Raw genomic sequence first — 19,842 nt, 5'->3', positions numbered from 1 at the left:
AAAGTAATTTTTAGTGCATTATTAAAAAGTTGTCTACATTACCATTGGTAAAAATGTAAATATCTTTTCGAGCTGACCTGTTATGCGCCATTGTTTGTTTACATTCTGGTTGTCATAGAATAAAATTTAAGAATGGACAACATAAACACACGGAGTTCGAGCCAAAAAAAAAAAAAGCCGATGTGAAATCTTACATACTTGAACAAATCTGTCTGTGACTGAGCTGATGGGAAAAGAAGCCAGATTGCAAAACATCGCAACTGTTTCGTGATAAAAGTCCACGGTGTTTTTCTACTATTCTGTAGTCGTTGGATCGTCCAGATATTGTTGGCTTTTTCTTTATTTCTGGATTTTCCTGTATGGCGGTTGTTGTCAGGAGTTGTAATTTTCTGTATTTACTGTTTTTGTGTCAAATTTCTCAGCCTACCGTGTTCGTTTGTGCTGTAACCCTTTTATTGAATAAATGAATTCCATGGAAATATTTGTGCATAAAATTTAACATTGAAACTCCAAAAATACAATAACACGTCAATGCATATACCAAGGGTATTTAAGTAGATACAGAATCGAGCTTTTTTTTTACAAGCTTTAAGTGTGTAAAAAAGCCCGGTTTTAATTCATGTTTTGATGAGTTTCACATTTGGGTTTAAAACTGACATTAAACTGGCCTTTTTTATGTTTAAAGATCACGCGCTATAACCCAGGGCAAAGCTTGATATTTTAAAATATGAGGACAATTCTTTTACAGCTAGCAAAAATAAAAACCTAAAATAGGATTTCAACCATTTTGACTATTAATTGAAATTGACACGTTGTGTCTGATTACCAGAAAATTTTTAGTTGAAAAACTATATTTTTTGGGAAAAATTTGGCTTTATCTTGGTTTATATTGGTTTTATCTTGCGTGATGTCATCTGAACATAAACTATGACTTCTTATATACATCATGTAACAATTTTTTTCCGGGCGCAAATAACATATTGTTTTCTTTTTAAATGTTACTGTGGAATTTTATATTTGGCTATCCATGGTCTGTATAACGATTATCTTTTACCCTTTTTGTACATTTTATATAAAAGTTTGAAATTCTATTAAAGAGGAAAGAAACTTCGAGAAAACCAAATGGCAATTTTTACGGTTACCTCCCTCCCGTTTCTTTCAAACTTTATTTATTCTGGGCAACTAAAAGCGGAAATTATTTTCCTCTACTGGGGTTACGAAAAAAAATAACTTAATAGGAGAGTGTCTTCCAGAATCAACCGCGGAAAAAGAGAGTATGTTTTCATAACCAAAGTATTTTTGTGGGAATATATTTCCAGCTGCCCTTGCGAGCTGGTTGTTTTAATAACTAATAAACATTGTTTGCATTTGCGCGGGGATGTTTTTTGAAGTCCAAAGTTTTAGAGAGAATGGGTCAAAATTAATTTTTTGCGTCGAATGATTTTTTTAAAATTTTTTTTTTATATCTCGTCATCCCCTTAAAAATACGCTGTTCTGTTCGAAAAAGAAAGGTTAACTGTATTCGTGAAAATTCGTTTTGCTGTTTTGGCGCGTGGGAAAATAACAGGGTAACGCTTGTAGTATGAAGGAGGTACAGTAATAAAATAACCTGTGTTCTATTAAGATATGTTTGTGTCTAAAGACGGGAAGAGATGTCAGTCTCCGAAACGTCGCAAGTGTGGTGTTAAGCCTAGTACACACTAATAGACCATGTTGCGCGATTTGTCTACAGACCGTATATAGACGGTCTAGAGATATGGTCTATAGACCGTCTATGGGCACCGTCCTTCGTCTCGTCTAGCGTCCACATTACGAATTGAATTTCTCGTCTCGTCTCCGTCAGTTCATGGAGGACATTGTTTTGTGCGGAAAGAGTACCTGCTTAGTACTAATTGCAAGCGAAAGAACGCGAAAACGTAAACGTTGGTGGACGCGTGAAGTGTTCGCAGAAGGACCTAGGTTCGGTAATACGTTATTAAATAAATTAAGACTGGAAGACGCTATGGGTTTTCGAAATTTGACCCGGCTGACATCTGCTGATTTTGAAGATTTGCTTCTGAGGGTTGGAGGACTAATAATGAAGAAATATACAAAATTTAGAGAAACTATTCCAGCTTCTCTTCGACTGGCTGTCACCCTGCGTTTCCTATTTCACAAGCCTCATGTACACCTTCAGAATCTCTAAGCAGGCAATATCGCAAATGGTACCAGTGGTCTGCGAGGCCATTATCCAGTTCTACGATACTTATGCTCTTTTTTGAACCTATTTATAGACTACAGAATGCTCTTAGTACACTAGTTGAACCAAAAAATTTGTTATACTTGATACAAAAACTTTTCAACCAGTCGTATTCAGTCTATGGTCTCCCATTCCAATCGGTAGACCATAGACCTGCGATTTTTTGTCTCGCAACAGACTCGTAGACGGCGATTGGTCTATAGACATGTCTACATAGACAACTCTAGACATGTCTCAGAGACAAAAATCGCGCAACATGTCTACTAGTGTGTACTAGGCTTTAGGAAACCAACTGCGTTGGTCTATGCTGTACTTACATGCTGTTGAGGTTCAGAATATCTGTTTTTGTCGCGTGCACAGATGTGTTGTCGTCGTGCTGTCCGTGTTATCTGTTCAGTATTCATCGTTAGTTTCGTCTGTTTGTCGCTGGGTTGTACAGGGTCTTTTTTGTCTACAACTCCAAACGTTCTGTCGTGGAGGGGGACACAAGAGAGACCTAATAACGCATTCACTGCGTCATCGCGCACGCAAGGCGCTGGTTCGGATAAAAACGAGTGTTCGGGTTTATAGGCACGTTGATTAACTTAAATGTATTTTATAGATTTTAACTCAAAGGGTGACGGTGTAAAGTATCAAAAACGTTTATGCATCATACAACAAAATATAGAAAAATAAGCTAAAACTAAGCTAATGGGTTCATACCTCATCAATGGATGTAAATCATTTTTCTAATTATTAATAAATCTACAAATATATTGTTTTTAACTTTATTAAGTACAAGAGTAATATATTGTAGTAAATTGAAGTGGAACTAAAGTTAATGTCTAGACCTTATTTTTTAACCTCTTATTTCCCCTTCAAGTCCCCTTTTAAGAAATAAGGTAATAAGACCTTCAATAAGAGAACTCGACATAAAAATAGTTGTGTTTATCTGCTTGACATAAGCTGATTTAGTGTTGCTTTCTGTGGGTTTATGTTTTCATTTTGAATTCTTAATTTGCGTTCTTGAGTTTTTTACGTGACAAACAGTGCAAAACTGCTATGATGTATGCCCACGAAATTGTATTAAATTATTACTCCAAATTGTATGAATCATTTAAAGAAATTAAGGTTTATTTATTTAATAATCGTAAAAGTGCCAGTATTAAGTCAGTATTCTTATATAAAGCTGTTAATATCTCACCAGCAAGAAATTAGCGTGAAAACTTATTATAGGAAAAAAATATTTCGCTACTCAAATGGAGAAGGGTTTGAAGGGTCATTGACTTCGGCTTAAACTATTTAAATTCCAAGTGAATGCATACATCTACCTCCGTGGTTAGAACCTTTTATTTAGTGAATACTTACTCTATTTTCAATTCATGTGTCGTGTTTTGTTTGATGTGTAATCTTAATCGTTTTTCATGTGATAACGCTATTATTTATCCATAGTAAAGGTTTCCAGTCTTATATCATATCTAAAATTTTCCCGTTATAATTATCTAACTATGAGAAATACCAACAATCTGAAATTTAATATTCAAAACGTTTCACAACAGTAAGTTTTATAGCCAGCGCCAAAAGAGCAGAGAAAATGGCAATTTTAAATTTATGTATTTAATGTTTCTTATATTAGTGTTGTTTTTTAATCTTCAAACTTATATTTATTTGTAGAAAAGGCTATTTTGGGGAAGGGAGAGAATTAATGAAAGTAACATGTAATTTGTAATGGAATTAACATGTCATTAGACCTAAGAGCTGCATGTTTGTGGTTAGATCTTATGTAGTTAAAATAATTGCTTTTGTTGAGAATGATGATTATTATTTACCTATTTTACTAAAAAAAACTCTATAAATTATTGGCAACGATTTTGTTTTTAGTTTTTACCTACTATTTTTTTATGTAACTACGACGCTAATTTTTTTAACCATACGATTTCAGATATATTTTCATTATGACCAAGAATTAATATCGCCTATCTGCTTATGTTTGGGTCATTATTTTTATTCCAAACCAAATTAAATTACCTGTCGCAGTACAGTGCTTTAAATGAGAAATAAAAATTTCTTCGTCATAGACTTCATAGTACGCCGACTATAAATAGTTGTCTGATTCAGAGAAAATGGTAACACACATAAAGTTCCCATTTTCATTTCAAACGACATTAAGTTTGAACCTACAATAATTAAGAAAGCAACTAAAAGTATACAACAATTTTTTTTCCCAAAGGAAATTCTATTTTTATGAGATAAAAAGAGAAACACTTAACAGGGAGAGAAAGAGAAAGAGAAAGAGAAAGAAAGTTCGCTGATAAACACCTTTCATCTTCATAATTTACGGCTTCATTGAAGAAGCATTGTCCTCTTTGGATCTTCCTTGAAAGAAATTGCTTTTGCGTGCACTGTAAAACATTTTTGTACTTTTACGAGGAAAATCTTTGAAAAAACTGTTGCCAACGATATCACTTGTAAATCTGCAAGGCTAAGCTTTGTAAAATTACTGCCTTGTAGTTTTACATGTGATACCGTTGGTAACTAAGTTTTCAAGGACATTCGTTGTTAAAGTAATCAACAAATTTTTAAACTGTGCACTTTAGTTTATTAATACGGCAAGACCTGCTTCCTTCAGTTTGTGGATGTTAAATAACTAGAGAATTGCAAGTTTACGTTATTATTTGCAAAGAAGCTGAAATCCATTTCATTATACACTTTTAACTGCTTTCTCATTGGACCAAAAATAGTTTTAACATGCTCCAATATTACAAAACTAATTTGATTCTCTCACACGCAATCCGACCCGAAGGTAAAATGCGGCAGCAGCCACTGGATAATTGACTTGTAATTATTTGTGTACAGTTGCATGGGGTTCATCATCGTACAAGAAAATATTGCGAATTTCGCGCGCCCCAAAAAAAAACATTATCTGTACTTTCACATAAGCTTCCTTTGGAAACCAGTTGCCAAGAAATTGTTTGTAATCCTACAAGAAAGATATTGTGAATTTTTACGACACAATGATACGGATATTTTTTCCGTATATGAAATTGGTTTCTAGAGATAATAATGAGTATTTCTTACTAAAAATTTATGCATAATTTTATATTTTAATTTGATGTTTCATTCAAACCCAATTTTTTTTAAAACATTGCGAAAAAATAATCGAATATTCAACAATTTGACTTACGTTTGTTCTATCGTCCTTATCATGTGCGCAATTAATACTGGAAAGCAATTCATGGAACGGTTTACAAATAAATTTAAACTATTGGAGACAACACAGATCATAAGGTCGATTTTCGCTTTGTTCCAGGCGCAGCACAGCTGTGGGGGTGTCCATACTGCGGGAGGAGGGCATGCCGTCAGGCAGCGGGCTGGTGTAAGAGAGGAGAACAAGTTTCGACCCGCACAGACAACGAACCCCCTGAGGTGCTGGCGTGTACGAGTCCTCCTTTCCCCTCCCGGAGACCTTGGGAGGGGCCCGCCTCCCCATCGGCGCCACCGGCCACCATGACGTCACCACGCTCACCCGCCATCTTGTAGTCCGCCATCTTGCAGTCGGCCATCTTGCCTCGCCGGGTTCCGGAAGTCCTACAGCGGAGGAGCGACGGCCTTGGGAGGGGCCCGCCTCCCCATCGGCGCTACCGGCCACCATGACATCACCACGCTCACCCGCCGCCATCTTGTAGTCCGCCATCTTGCAGTCTGCCATCTTGCCTCGCCGGGTTTCGGAAGTCCTACAGCGGAGGAGCGACGGCCTTGGGAGGGGCCCGCCTCCCCATCGGCGCCACCGGCCACCATGACGTCACCACGCTCACCCGCCGCCATCTTGTAGTCCGCCATCTTGTAGTCGGCCATCTTGCCTCGCCGGGTTCCGGAAGTCCTACAGTGGAGGAGCGACGGCCTTGGGAGGGGCTCGCCTCCCCATCGGCGCTACCGGCCACCATGACGTCACCACGCTCACCCGCCGCCATCTTGTAGTCCGCCATCTTGTAGTCGGCCATCTTGCCTCGCCGGGTTCCGGAAGTCCTACAGCAGAGGAGCGACGGGGAAGACAGAACCCCCGTTCCCGAAAGCCCAGGCGGCAACCCAACACCCGACGGAACACGACTCAGCGGCGGCAATCCTCCCGCCGATCGGCCCCCCGCCCGAACGCACCCGAAGACAGCCGAACGTGACGCGTGGTGACGCGAGGACTTCCCTTCTGCGGCTGATCCGGTGAACGGCTCGGAAAAAAAAAATTTCCACACCGCTTTATACGTCACCTGAAGTTTACACGACGCACCATTTGAGAGTGCCGTGCTGATTGGTGGGCTGGCGGATGGGGTTTGTAAAAAGGAGGTGTGGGGAATAAAGTGCGACGGAGATAATTAGCTAAGCAAACGCGCAGCCCGGACAGCACTCTTCGCGACGCAAGCACAAGAAGACGAATTGCCAGAGTGTGACAAGTCTTTTTAACCATGGCGATTATCGTTTCTCCCCCCCAGACACCAACCGGCATGCAAACAACTCCCTGCAGTAAGACGTAGCCCATTAAAATAAATGAATGAAACAGTGACCTCTTCCTCGGAAGTATTGAGACAGACATTCAGGGACCGCGCCAAGAGTTTTTTTCCGCTTCTGTTCACGTTTCTGTTCTGTGACGCGGCTGGTTGCTCCTGGCTTCGGACGAATTGTTGCGGATCTTTAGTGCGATCGCTCGCTGGCGCAAGAAATTACGAGAATTTTATATCTTCTTCTTCTTCGCAAGTTTTTTTTCTCTCTTCTGCTGTGCGAAATTTCGCGTCGGTTTCACCAGCTCCGATGAAGCTTCGCTAGAAGACTCGCAAATCCCGTCTCGGACGAAGGATTGTAAAACTGTACAGCTAATGAGAGCAAGACCCAAGGAATCGCAACTACATGACTTTGGTCTTGGGATCCAGTCTCCTGTTCGCTCCAATCGCGCAGATATTGTCCCCTTTTTTTCTGGGAAAGTCGTGTACTGATGAGTTTTAAATCGTTTATGATCCTGAGGCAACAGAACCACAAAACTATGTAGATAAAATAATTTGGAAGGAAATCCTGAAATAATTTTTTTATAATTCAAATATAAATATTAAGTTGTATGAAACATTAAAAAATATTACACTAAATAAAATAATTTATGTACTCAATAATATTTATTAATACAATAAAATAAAATAAATGTGAAAACCAATATTGCGTCTTAAAACCATGAAAGTCCTAGTAATATTTCTTCACGTAGAAATGCAAACCGCTTAACAGTATTGCTTTAGTATTTTTAACGGTCTAATGTAATTTTTTAAAATAATTATATGGTTTACGATGAGTTCACATAAAGTACGGTTTCACAACAAATTCATGTTTTTTTTTAAATAAGCATAAGATCACATGTATAATAAAACATACAAAAATACCATAAACGATAGTTTAAGGAGGTTGTGGTTTGTAAAACCCGGTTTCCTGTCGACAGGTTAAGCTTTGGTCTTAGCACACGAATGTTTACAAGCCAACACGCCACAAATTTTCGTGATAAGATTAGTCCCCTTAGAGGTAAAGCTGTGGGTTTTTCGAGGTAACGCCCCCCCCCCCCCCCCCTCTCTCTTCCTGGTCAATCCGTAAATGCTGTATTATCATCTCTTTATTCCTCATCGACTCAAATGACCTCAATGTCGATAAGAATTTAAGAAAATTCATTAATTCATAAGCTTATGTATACCTCCCGTATCCGGTATATTATTTTTATTAAAAATGTATACAGTTAGGTATGCACAACAGTTCCATTATTATCCATAATGAAAGAAAAAAAATGTGAATCTAACATTTTATTCATTATATCGTTCAGGAATTCCAGGTGTTAATAATATTTATTTATTTTTATTTCTGTGTTACAGATTTATAACGTAATGTGGTGTCCAGTTACATATACTGTTCCCATGCCGTCAATCCCATATGAAAATCGTGGTCACATGGAGTGACTAGAAAAATCTGATGAACAGTATATTGTATTCCGTATATTCTTATTTTCTCCCCGTATTTTTTTGACATGAAAAAAGAAAAGTATACGTTGTTAATCTTAAATTTATTTATGGTATTCGCTTTGGATTAGTTATTAAATTTATTTATGAGAGTTATTTTTACGTTTAACTGTTTTGTCTACGTCAGAATACACGCGAACTACGATTAGAGAGAGCTGAAAATATTAATGCATCAGAACTCAGTGGTGGCTCACTATCAAAAACATTTCTTTCAGTTAAAAGTTTAAGTATTCGTGGTAGTTTTGTAGTCAAATATAAAGAATAATTATGATTATTTTAGTTTTTATAATAATGTGAGTTTAAAATTAACAATTGCGGTGTTTAAAACATTCGAAGTACCTTCTTAATGAACTACGTAACTCCAAATGATAAAATTATATAAATTTTATGATCGAAAATAACTGAAAAACATTTAAGGTTGTAACACCAATATTGTTTCTCAGGTTTGTATATGTGTACTTAGAAATACAAAAAAAAAAAAACCTATTTATTTCATATAATTTTTTTTATTTTTAGTTCATTACAAAAAAAATAGTTTATCTCTTTGATTTTATTAATTTCATGAAAGTAACAGAGATATATTTCTCAGTGTTTATAAACATTTTTACTGGAATGCCAATTTTTTTTTACCATAAATATATTATCTATCATATCCAACAACCACATAAAAATCTTGCAATTTACTGTAGCAATGAGCGAGAAACGATGTTAAATAACGAATTATGGGTGTTTACAACGGACCAATCACACACATTGTTACATTTTGTTCGAGAAAACGGAATATACCGTTAGCGGAATAATGGATGTTTTGGTGTTTTAGAATGTTTAGGAATACTTTGCTACCAGCATGACATTGTGATTTTTAGACTGTAAATTCTATTATCTCTTTGTAGTTTTTAATGTCATGTTCTAGGTTTCTGTCAATTTTTAAGCATAAAACTATTAACTGTAAACATATAATAGTTAAGTGTGCCATAAGTATAATCCACATTTTTGTGTTTGGTAAAAATGGTATTTTGTATTAGGATTAATTTTGCTATATAGCTCCGAATACTCTAGTATTAGGCCTAAATGTTTACGAAATACTCGTTGATTGATCGAGATAGCTTATAAATGTCACCTAAATTTAACATGGATACCGAAACGGTTATAGTTTTAAACCTCACAATAGCGTGATAATTTGTCCTTAGCTTTGTTCTTTCGATACGAAATTTTAACATAAAAATTGATACCATGTATTATATATTTATCTACAGTAACTTCTGAAATGAGTTTTGATAAAACGAACATTAATCGCTTTCATACGCGTTTCTCAGCCAGTATTTTTCCTTGGATGATTTTCGCCAAATGTGGTGAAATAAAGTTAAATAACATTATTCAAACTATAATTATATGAAACTTTCATTGGGAAAAATTATAAATTTGGAGGAAACGTATTTGCCAATAACTCATCATCGTGACACGAACACGAGTACTAAAAAAAAGAGCGCGTGTAACTCAGTACACGTGATAGAAGAGAAACTTCTTTGGCAATTCAAACCTCTACTCGTTAGAATATTGAAAGGGGTAAAACGGCAGAGAGAGAGAGAGCGTGAAGAGAGAAATAAGAAAGTTTACTAAATAAATATTACTCACTTGTGAAATACACACGTCATAAAGGAAAAAAAAACGGTGCGTGATATTGTTTCTTCAAACAATTCTGCCTTTCGGAACTGGCCAAATCTCTGAACGAAATATGAAATTCATAACAGGTGGCGCAACCTATGCGGGAAATGCAGGGACTGTCACAACAGCTCTCTCTCTACGCTGCTGGTTGAACAAGGAGGAATGCAAGTGCGCTGGTAGCAAATATAAAATTCAAGCATTCACAGCTGACTGTATTCTTAAACAAGCGCTTGTGCATACTATCTGTCTTTGTCTTTCGTTCATCTATCTCTCTCATTCTATTTTTTTTAGGGGGCGGGGATAAATTATCGCACAAAGAGAACAAAAACGTACCCAGAAATGTACGATGTATAGTATAGTACTGTCTTTATATAAGTACCTATTCTCTATCGTTTTCGCGTCAGAAACGTTTCAAAACAATGTTTCACGAAAACGTTACATTAAAAATAGGTCTTGAAATTTTACTCTCATTGCGCCCAAAGAAGTTTCGCTTCAAAAATTATTATATATTAATTTGCGCATAAATATGTAACCATTGAAGTCTCAATTGTTTCAAACAGGTTCAGTTTATGCAGATTAATTGAAGCTTTAGCGTATGAAATCAAATTTCGTTATTTTAAATTGTTGTTGGTGTAATGTTTGAGTTATTTTTTCAGCTTTATATTGATTTCACTGCTTGCCACTATTGCTTGAAATTATTTTAGTCAATGTTAATTTTTATTGCCATAAAATTTAAATTAATTTACTTGCAAAAATTTTATTTTAGGATAGTTTGACCAATTTTTTGGAACTGTCCGAAATATATTGGAACAATTAATTTAAATCATTAATCGAAGAAAACTCAAATACTGCTAACGCATTACCATGTTTTATGAAATTTAAAAATACTACTATTTGGGAGTAAACATTTGTTCACATTCATACTCTGACAATCCTGTTAACTTCTGGGAATGAATTACGTGTCCTCATGTAATCATCTTACTTAGTTGACTTCTGTTTTAGTAGGATTTCTTTTTACTTTTGAAATATTTATATGTAAGAATTATTTTCTTGTTAAAAAAAATAGTGTGATTTTAAATTTGGGAAAAAATTTACATGTATTTAAATTGTGTCATTTGCTTGGCTATCATTAATAAAAAATTAAAGTAAAAATTAAAATATTTACAGTTGTATAACTTAATATAGTATCTAAAAGTGACCAGACATTCCCTATGAAACACTGTGTATGTGAAAATGGTGAACTTAATGGAAAATTGTGGCATATCAAGAAAGAAACGAACTATATACGCAATTATGTTTATATATATAAATTTTCGTCAATTATTTGCTGTAATATTTTGTGTACACTGTGCTTTCTATTAAATGATGAATCGTAATGTTGTATAAAATTGCACGTAACATAATAAATTAATATTTAAAGAGTAAATTTAAATGTCATTGCACTGCTGTACTGCATGTAACGAATCAATTTTAGAAAGTGATAACTTTAGAAAAAGTGTTAATCACCAAATATGGTTTCTTTAATTAATATAGAATTTAAAGTTTTAAAATTTGTAGGTAAATCAAGTGTGTGTATAGTTCTTTAGATTAATATATCCTTCCAGTTTATGTACCACAATGTATATTTATATTATGTTATATTTTTGTATACGTGCCGACACATTTAGAATACTTTTTAAACAGTATCCGCAGGTAAGAGTGGGGTATTTTTCAGTAGTGAGTGATAGAAGTTTATATAAAAGAACAATCGGTGATATTTTTTCGCGTAGACCTTTATGAAGCTGGCATTTCAGGGATTTTAAATCCATTGACCATTAATAAAAGTATTTGTATTTAAGCTACAAACAAACTCCCAGTTTATGTTGCATTTTGTGTTTCAATAATTCGCCTGGATTCGGTAATTTTTTTTTAAATATTACTTTTATCTTAATATACATTCATCGTGCAAATAACTTGATGAGATCTTTCTCTCAAAAAGGTCTTGGCCCATTTTTAATCTATTAGTGACCCACCACAGTCACTTGACAGCTAGCGTGTTATTACTTTAATAACTACATTTCGATTATCAGACGCATTTTTTTTATTCAAGTCACGTAGCCCACGTGATTTAATTTAAGGGGGAATATGGCTCACCATCTTGCCATTTCAAATATTTTCATACCGCTTGCAAGAAAGCTTCCGTGCTAACTTTTTTTTTTTGGTTTAACATGGCATTGGAATGAGCTTTAGCTACTTGTTGGAGTCAACTCTTGTGAACAGGTGTGGTTGATCACGATAGTTGTAGTCACCTGCCGGAAACAATGTTACTACCTTGTGACGCTTACAGACTAGGGCCTGTAAGTATAGATAGCTGGTTGCAAACACGATATAGAAGGTGTGGAAGTTATTATTTACGCATTGACATGCAACAATTTTGGGTCGATATTTCAAAATATAATTATTTAGAGCAATATATGAAAAAAATGGCGGCTTAATCCCCTTTACGCGGCCCGCCTGGAGGCTGGGGCGAGAGCGCTAAGGGTTACACTGGCTCGCTATTCATACGCCTCTACACCTCTAAGCGCTTGGCCCTCTGCACTTCCCAATATACTACTTGCACTACTTAGGTGAAAATCTTCATGTAGTTTCCCGCTTGAGGCAGGGCCCACGTGGATGGATGTCCCTAGCCGAGGGACATAGACCTGCCAGCCTGGAGAATGCGTGAGGCGAGATGATAACGGGGCGTGAAGCAGCGACGGAATGAATTGGTCCGGGTGGGAAGGGGGGGGGAGGAAGGGAGCACCCCGAGAAAACCCACAGACCCCGGCAACGCCCGCCACGTTTTTCCCACGTGCGAAAAATCTCCCAGGAAGTGAACCCGGAGTGTTCTAACCATTCGAACTTCAAACGCCTCCTACCTGTACTACTATGCGACACTTGTTTTATACACGAAAACTTCCATGAAAAAAATAAACGCCTGTAAAATTGTAAAAAAAGGAAGCCTAAAAGCTATTTTAATGCTATTATTCCTGACCAGAGTCTTTCAAGAAATCTTTGATCCGTTTGTAAAATCCGCGTCAACCCCTGAAGTTTTGCACGCCAACTTGTCCTCACGCGCCGAGTTGGTAATTTCATTTTCTTGTGATTACAAGGCTTTTTAACGAAAATTATTTAAAATAGCACTCTCGAATTGGTCTTTGGGTAGAAATTTTTCTCAACATATGTTTGCTATAAACTTTATTTTCGAGCTAGAAATGTTCACGCAAGTGATCATGGAATTATGAACCTTTTATCATTATTAAACTACGTTCAGGCCATTATTCCAAGACACCAAATTAAAGGGCGTAGGTTTTGAATATTTCACCTGTGCTTCCTAACCTTACAACCTGTGCACGATAGGACACGGCCAGTACCTTATTTTTAGGGAACAGATTTTGGTTTCCTATCTGTGGCCGATCTGTTGCCCAAATTACGCGCATGCGCAGAGTTCACTTTTTTTTAATGATTTCGTACAGAAGGCGGACTCGTGCCTGGCGCCACTAACTCATACATAATACTTTCATGATCATCGGGGGACGTACCACGCGTGTTGGTGTCCAAATGATACTTTACAGTAGCGAAACTATCCTGCAATACATTATGTACACTTTAATTGTCGTTACGAGAAATAATCTCAACTTAAAAAGTACTTGAAAATTGTAAAGGTTGTAGCAATTTTCTGCGATGGTGCTGCTATGTCTAGTATGTTCTCCGTAAAAATGTTTTCGATGGTTGCGAAACATCCGCTAGAATGCGTTGGAACCAATTTCTAGCCTCGCGCAGGGCACCGTTTATTAAAAAAAGGTTGCCGCTCTATTTCCTGACTGGGATTCGATTTGGACACGTTCTGGAATACGAACCTTGAGTTTAGTTACGGATGTATGCCAACAAGGCACTGCTTATTCGCTACCACGCCCGAACGTCTTGGAATACCGCCCTTAGTAAATATAAGTTGGAAAAAAAAATTAGACATAACCAGGGACAGGAAAAATTCGCGGGTTCAATTACCTCCAGGATGAACTCTATAGTTCTACGTACACTCGGTCAAATGCCACCGACTCATTGGCTGCTGTCTTGTGAAGCGTCCCAACGTAGAAGCCTGTGATTCGATAAAGCTTTGGTCGGGTGTTTCCGATTGGCCCAGAGTCATCCAAGTGAGTTGTGAGCCAATATCAGAGGCAGCACTGAGGTATAACTATTTTAATTTTAGCCTTTCGCGAAATGAATTCGCGAATTTTTCCTGTCTCTAAACTTAACATACTATGCAAGAGAGCTGTAGAAATAAAATTTAGGTAAAAGTGCTTAGTTAACAGTATTTGCAAGGAAATGAAATGACAAACTCGGCCTGTGAGAAAGATCCTTAAGACTTAAGGAAAAAGACTCATAAGGACAACCACAGGACACATACCACGTTCCAGCTTGCCTAGTCTGTAAGTAAGGAGAACTGTCTAACAATCGCCATTTGACGATAATAGTTACCCTGCAATTCCATTGCGCCTCAATGAAAATTCGTCCCAGTAAGTACAAAAATATTCCAATGTAATAACAGTCCATTTTTCTTTTCTCCTGTAAACTCTTTCTGAAATGCTAATTTGAGCATTCACTTGTTAAACTGTAAAGAAACAGACTCACGTACGGATACGTCAAGTGTTTCTCAAAAGCGATTAAAAACAATTTTTCATGCATCAATAATTAAAAGTTGTTTAATAGTTGACGGATCCTTTTTTTTAAGGAAGTCTGTAAGTCACAATAATATAGGAGTTTGGAAATAATTTAAATCTCAGTGCGGATTGGCTACAAAACGTAAAAACATATATATATTTTAATCAACAAAACATAATATAATTCATGAAATAAATTTCAACTTTTTTGTATAAATTTTCATTACTTATAAAAATATAATCAAATATTTTATTTTAAATATTCAACATTTCTTAAAACAAATGTTATCTAATTTTTTTTCGTGCAGAAACATACTGAAAAATACCCTGAACATTTAATATTTAATGGAAGCTTGACCAATAAAAAAAACTATTTTTGTAAAAGCATATGTGGGTTATTTATTCTAAGTCAGGTTTGAAAAATTCATTTTTTAAAAATGGTTTAATAACATTTATAAATTATATTGATTCAGGAAAATGGGCATTTTAATGAAAATAATTCGAAACTTAACTATTTACTGCGCTTGCTCATCGATTTATAAAGCACGGCAGCAGGTATTGTGATCGGGAAGACTTGGGTTGAATTCCCTGTGTGGCAGAAAATTGTTATTGTAATGTTTGGACTGAATATTTCAAGTTTTATGAGACAATAAGTATATAAAATAACTCTCGCTAACCCTGAAATCATAAAGTTTGGAGATGTGAACCATCCACCTGAAATATAAAAGTAAAATTGTGCCAAACGTACCATGCATAGTTCAAGCTAAAGCACTTTTCTAATATTAGGACTTTTGTCCGCAGGTTGAAGCATTAAATTGAAAAAAAAAAAATTGGCATTATAAGAAAGAAAGATAGTACTATCAAGGTTATAACGAATTTCCGATCAAAATTACTATGCCGAACATGTTTTTTCTGGTTACGTGAGTTTAAATGTATTTTTTGCGTAAAAGCCGCTTAATTTTAAATTTCTAACTTTTATATCAAAGCAACTTCTACTGGCTGGCAAAGATGGAGTAAATCAACATGTAGAGTTTGTTACAGTCATTTACAAAAAAATTTCCCTATACTAGTCTCAATATACTATCCTTCACGTTCTATACTTGATACTTATTTCTCTCCCTGAGAAATGAACTCGTACACAAACTCGTTTAATTATTTAAACATACAAATTGAAATTGATGTGTTTCACACCGTTGCCTCTTATTTCAAACAACAGACAAACCACCGGCCAAGTAATATTCTTGATTATTTTAATTCGTAAAAAGAACACATTTACTAATAAGATAAAATGTTAAGTAATGTAAATTACTCTTCCGCATAACGAAGACACCCAGTATTTTTTGCAGCATAAAATGTTAGACAGCCATATCTGAATAATTTTCCATGAGAATTTTAAATCCTTGAAGGCTAACATTTTAGCGGATATACTAATATGCTTTGTCAGCTGGTAAATAATGTAGTAAACAAACCATATATATTAACATTAAGTAACTAGCTATTTTAATTATTGTTAATTTTTAGTTTAGAAGTGTTTTCTACAAGCGTTATAGTTTAATATAAAATGAAAGTGTATATATTACACATTCTAAGCGATAAAAAATCTAATTATTTAGAAAATTTTAAAATTTAAGTATGAAATAAAAATTTTATTTTATAATGATTGGAAAATGTTGTAACTGAGTAACTGAAGCCGATATCTCTAAATTATTAGATTACATTTTTTTGGAACTGTTATGAAATAATCTCATTTAAGAAATACAATATTCTGCAGAATTTTGTCGAAGTTTTAAATGCAATGATGCAAAGCAAAATCGTTTAACAAAATAAAAAGATCCCATTACATCAACAAATTAGAAATTATAAAACATACGAAAGTTAAAAATTTCGAAAATAATGTTTTTTTTATTGCTTCCAGAGTCAGATTATGTTCCAATAAGTCTTATATTTGTTGTAAATAATAAATAATATCCATCAAAAAGAATAAAATTGTAAATACATTTACGTTAAATGACTATTATATTTAAGTAAATGTTATGGATTATTGGAGTTTATATACTTATATATACCCCAACTTTTATTTTAATGTGCACTGTGATTAAATCAATTACAAGAATCAAATAAATATATATGATATCTATGTTAAGAGGTGAATAAAATTATTGTTGTTTGTTAGTGCTAATTTTAGTGATAAGTAGGCAAAAACAAATCCATATTTTAACTTGAAGTTTTAACTGAAAGAAACATAGTAATGTGAAGCAGGTATGAGATAGCACATATTTTTTTCTTGAAATTGTTCACGGGTGAAAGACTAAGAATTTAACAGAACCAGTTAACGCATCAATAACGTAAAAATGAAATGCTTAAAAATAAATTAACGACTGATTAAGGCACGCGAGATATAGTGCATAAATTGCTGGATTTGTTTTTGTTTATAGGAGTTTATCGGAGCACTTAAAAGTAGTATTTAAGGCCATGGACACCAAGTGTAACTAAACGCATGTGGACTATTTACTCAGCTATTTAAGCACCTGTGTTGCTCCTACGTGTTACTGTCGACAAGTTCGAAAGTAAGATGTCATAGTATTCAAACTGACTGTACTTTAATGCGCGTACGATTCCTGTGATGTCACTTCTTCGCAGTCTGTCCACTCTCCACCCAAGCACACCAAATTTCCCTGTCACGTTTTATGTGCATTAAATATGTCTTGCCGCCCTGCTGTGTTGAATATTTTTTTTTTTTTTCAAAATAAATAATTGTGTAAGATCGCATGAATACGAGTATTTATTTACACTTTTTCCCCTCCTTCCAAAACTGCCTCATTATGCCTGCTACAACTATGGAACAACTATTTACCAACTGTATTTAGAATATCGCTCCAGAAATTTATTATTTCATTCTCGTATATTATTTATTAACATATACATTTGTTGCAGTGGTAAAATATCAGCAATACCCTGAGATTACGTTAGTGAAGCCGCGAGTTAGGAGCTAGTATCATGATACAGCCAAATAAAACATAACTCTTTACTCGATGCATAATATTTTTACATAGTTCTTTGTGAGGTTATATTTTACATGCCGTTGTAAATACAAATTTAAAATTAAATTAAAACCACAATAAAATAGATAAACCATTAAGTACGATACAAACTTCGGGTGATGTGCTTTTGAAAAAAAAAAGTATTAGCATATGAAGCTTAATCATAGGCAACTATGGGCTACATTTCTGCAGTACAAGTTTAATTAAACGTAGTACAGTCAGATCACCTCCCACAAAAAAGTTTTGCTTTAAATTATAATACATTTCTGTCAAGTTTAGTACCTGGCTTATTGTATCAGTTTCAATTACTTAAGATTCATTTTCTGAGTTATTACAGATGATTGACAAAAACAAAGATATTCTTATATTTTTTTGTTATTTAAATCCCTTCTGTAAACTTGCGATGACAAGTGAATCATCACAAGATTACAAGTTATTTGCTTGTCAATTATAAACAACTTGTAGCCGACACTTGCTGTCTACTTTCAATTTTCTACCAACCTCAAAAGGTAGGTGGGTTACAAGTACAAGTTTACTTATGATTCTTCTTGAAAGACGTTGTCTGGTTTTCTCCTTAATGAGGACTGACGAGGTGGGGCCCTTAAGGCCCACAAGGGCTTGCTGTGTAAACGCGCCCCCCTCCTTACACACCTTCCAGAAGTCCAGATGAAGACGGCGGGAGATTGACGCGCCTCCACTCCAGGTGCGGTCTTTTCCGGGAGCTATTCCTGCCGCTCCCTGCAGCCGAGATGCTGAAGAGGCGTCAGAAGGGCGACTCTGGCTCGCTCGTCCAGTGCCCAGTCGACCGTACGCGCAAGGCGCTCATAAACTAGGCTGCGCGTTTCAATTTCAAGCCGACAGTGAGAGGTCTACAGAACATTGAATCCGAACAAATCACTTCGTGTGTAACTCTATAATTAAATGATTGTTTAAGAAATTTTGTGACAGACTTCTAAAAAAAAAGGATTGAGATTAAAAGAGAAATTATCGCAAGCACACTAATGTGAGTTTTCTTCGTTTAGTATTAATCTTAAACACTTATCAGCATCGTTGTTATACTTCGAAGATTTTTTTTTTCCCTGCCGTAAAAGTACGCATGGCATAACAACAAATCTCAAGTTGTTTTTAACTCACCATGTTCGTGAGATAGGTTAGTTTAACCTTGCTCAAGAGTCGTTTGCATAGTATTCCTGCTCAGTGCAAGAGAAACCGCGCACAGAAATATATTTTATGTACTTTTACAACAACAGCAAAAGTTTCTTTGAAAACTATATTCCAAGAAATATTTTGTAATAAGTTACTACAAGAAAGATATTGGTACTCTGTACAACACATGGCAAAGGTTATTTTAGCGTATATGAAATACATTTAAGAGATAATAGGTATTTCTTACACAAATTGGCACACTATATTATATTTTAACTGATATTTCATTAAAGGATAATTTTTTTAAAGTAAAGAAAATATAATCAAATATTCAATATTTTAAGTTTATTTTGTTGTGACATACTTATTAATTGCGCAGTTAATACTGGATGGAAAGCTATTCAGGCAACGGTTTACAAACAACTTTTAGCTATTACAGGTAATTGGACAAAACAAAGCGCTTAATGCCCGGGAAATAATCTGAACACTATTTTGTAGTGAGACAGTCGTTTTCATGAAAATGTACAAATTTATAAATATATGTAATTGTACATTATATATCTGTTCCATTTACAAAAAAAAATTACAGTTTGGGTCTGTAGTTCTGTACAGGGACTAGAATAGTCTGCAGACGACTCACAGCCGAAAACAGATCTGAGTATTTAAATACAGTTTATGAATTATGCCAGCAGGATCTTTAAATTGGTTTGATATCAAGTCAAATGAAACTGCATTTTCCAACATTCCATTTCAAGATATATTTAACTTTGCAATTAGACAAACACAAAAATGACTTCAGTTTTCTAGTTCACTGAATACAACCACGTTTATAAATAGTTTATTGAGCTTTTTAATTATTTGAGAAAAAAACCGTTAGACAATTAAGTGTAACAAGGATGTTCACTTCTATCATTTATTACAAATTCGGTTTTACTAACTGTCCTACCTCTTGTTCTAAAGGAAGAAAAATATTTTTCTTGTTCTAAACTCTAGTAGCTCCAGTTATAAATCAATAACAAAAAAATATAATGTGTTTTGAATACCTTGCTGCAACAAAC

General features: G+C 35.1%; 1 protein-coding gene across 1 annotated transcript in view; it reads left to right on the top strand.

The window, feature by feature from the left end:
* Positions 1 to 18,471, top strand: part of LOC134539633 (KH domain-containing, RNA-binding, signal transduction-associated protein 2) — a 184,160-nt gene extending 165,689 nt beyond the window's left edge. Inside the window, exon 7 of the mRNA XM_063381819.1 lies at positions 18,342 to 18,471. Coding sequence (XP_063237889.1) covers positions 18,342 to 18,471 — 130 coding nt within the window. The remainder of the gene's footprint in view (positions 1 to 18,341) is intronic.
* Positions 18,472 to 19,842: the final 1,371 nt, after the last annotated feature.

Source organism: Bacillus rossius, chromosome 15 (genome assembly GCF_032445375.1).
Source record: "Bacillus rossius redtenbacheri isolate Brsri chromosome 15, Brsri_v3, whole genome shotgun sequence".
NCBI classification, from domain to species: domain Eukaryota; kingdom Metazoa; phylum Arthropoda; class Insecta; order Phasmatodea; family Bacillidae; genus Bacillus; species Bacillus rossius.
The sequence above is the reverse complement of the archived record's forward strand: the minus strand, read 5'-3'. Positions and strand labels throughout refer to the sequence as shown.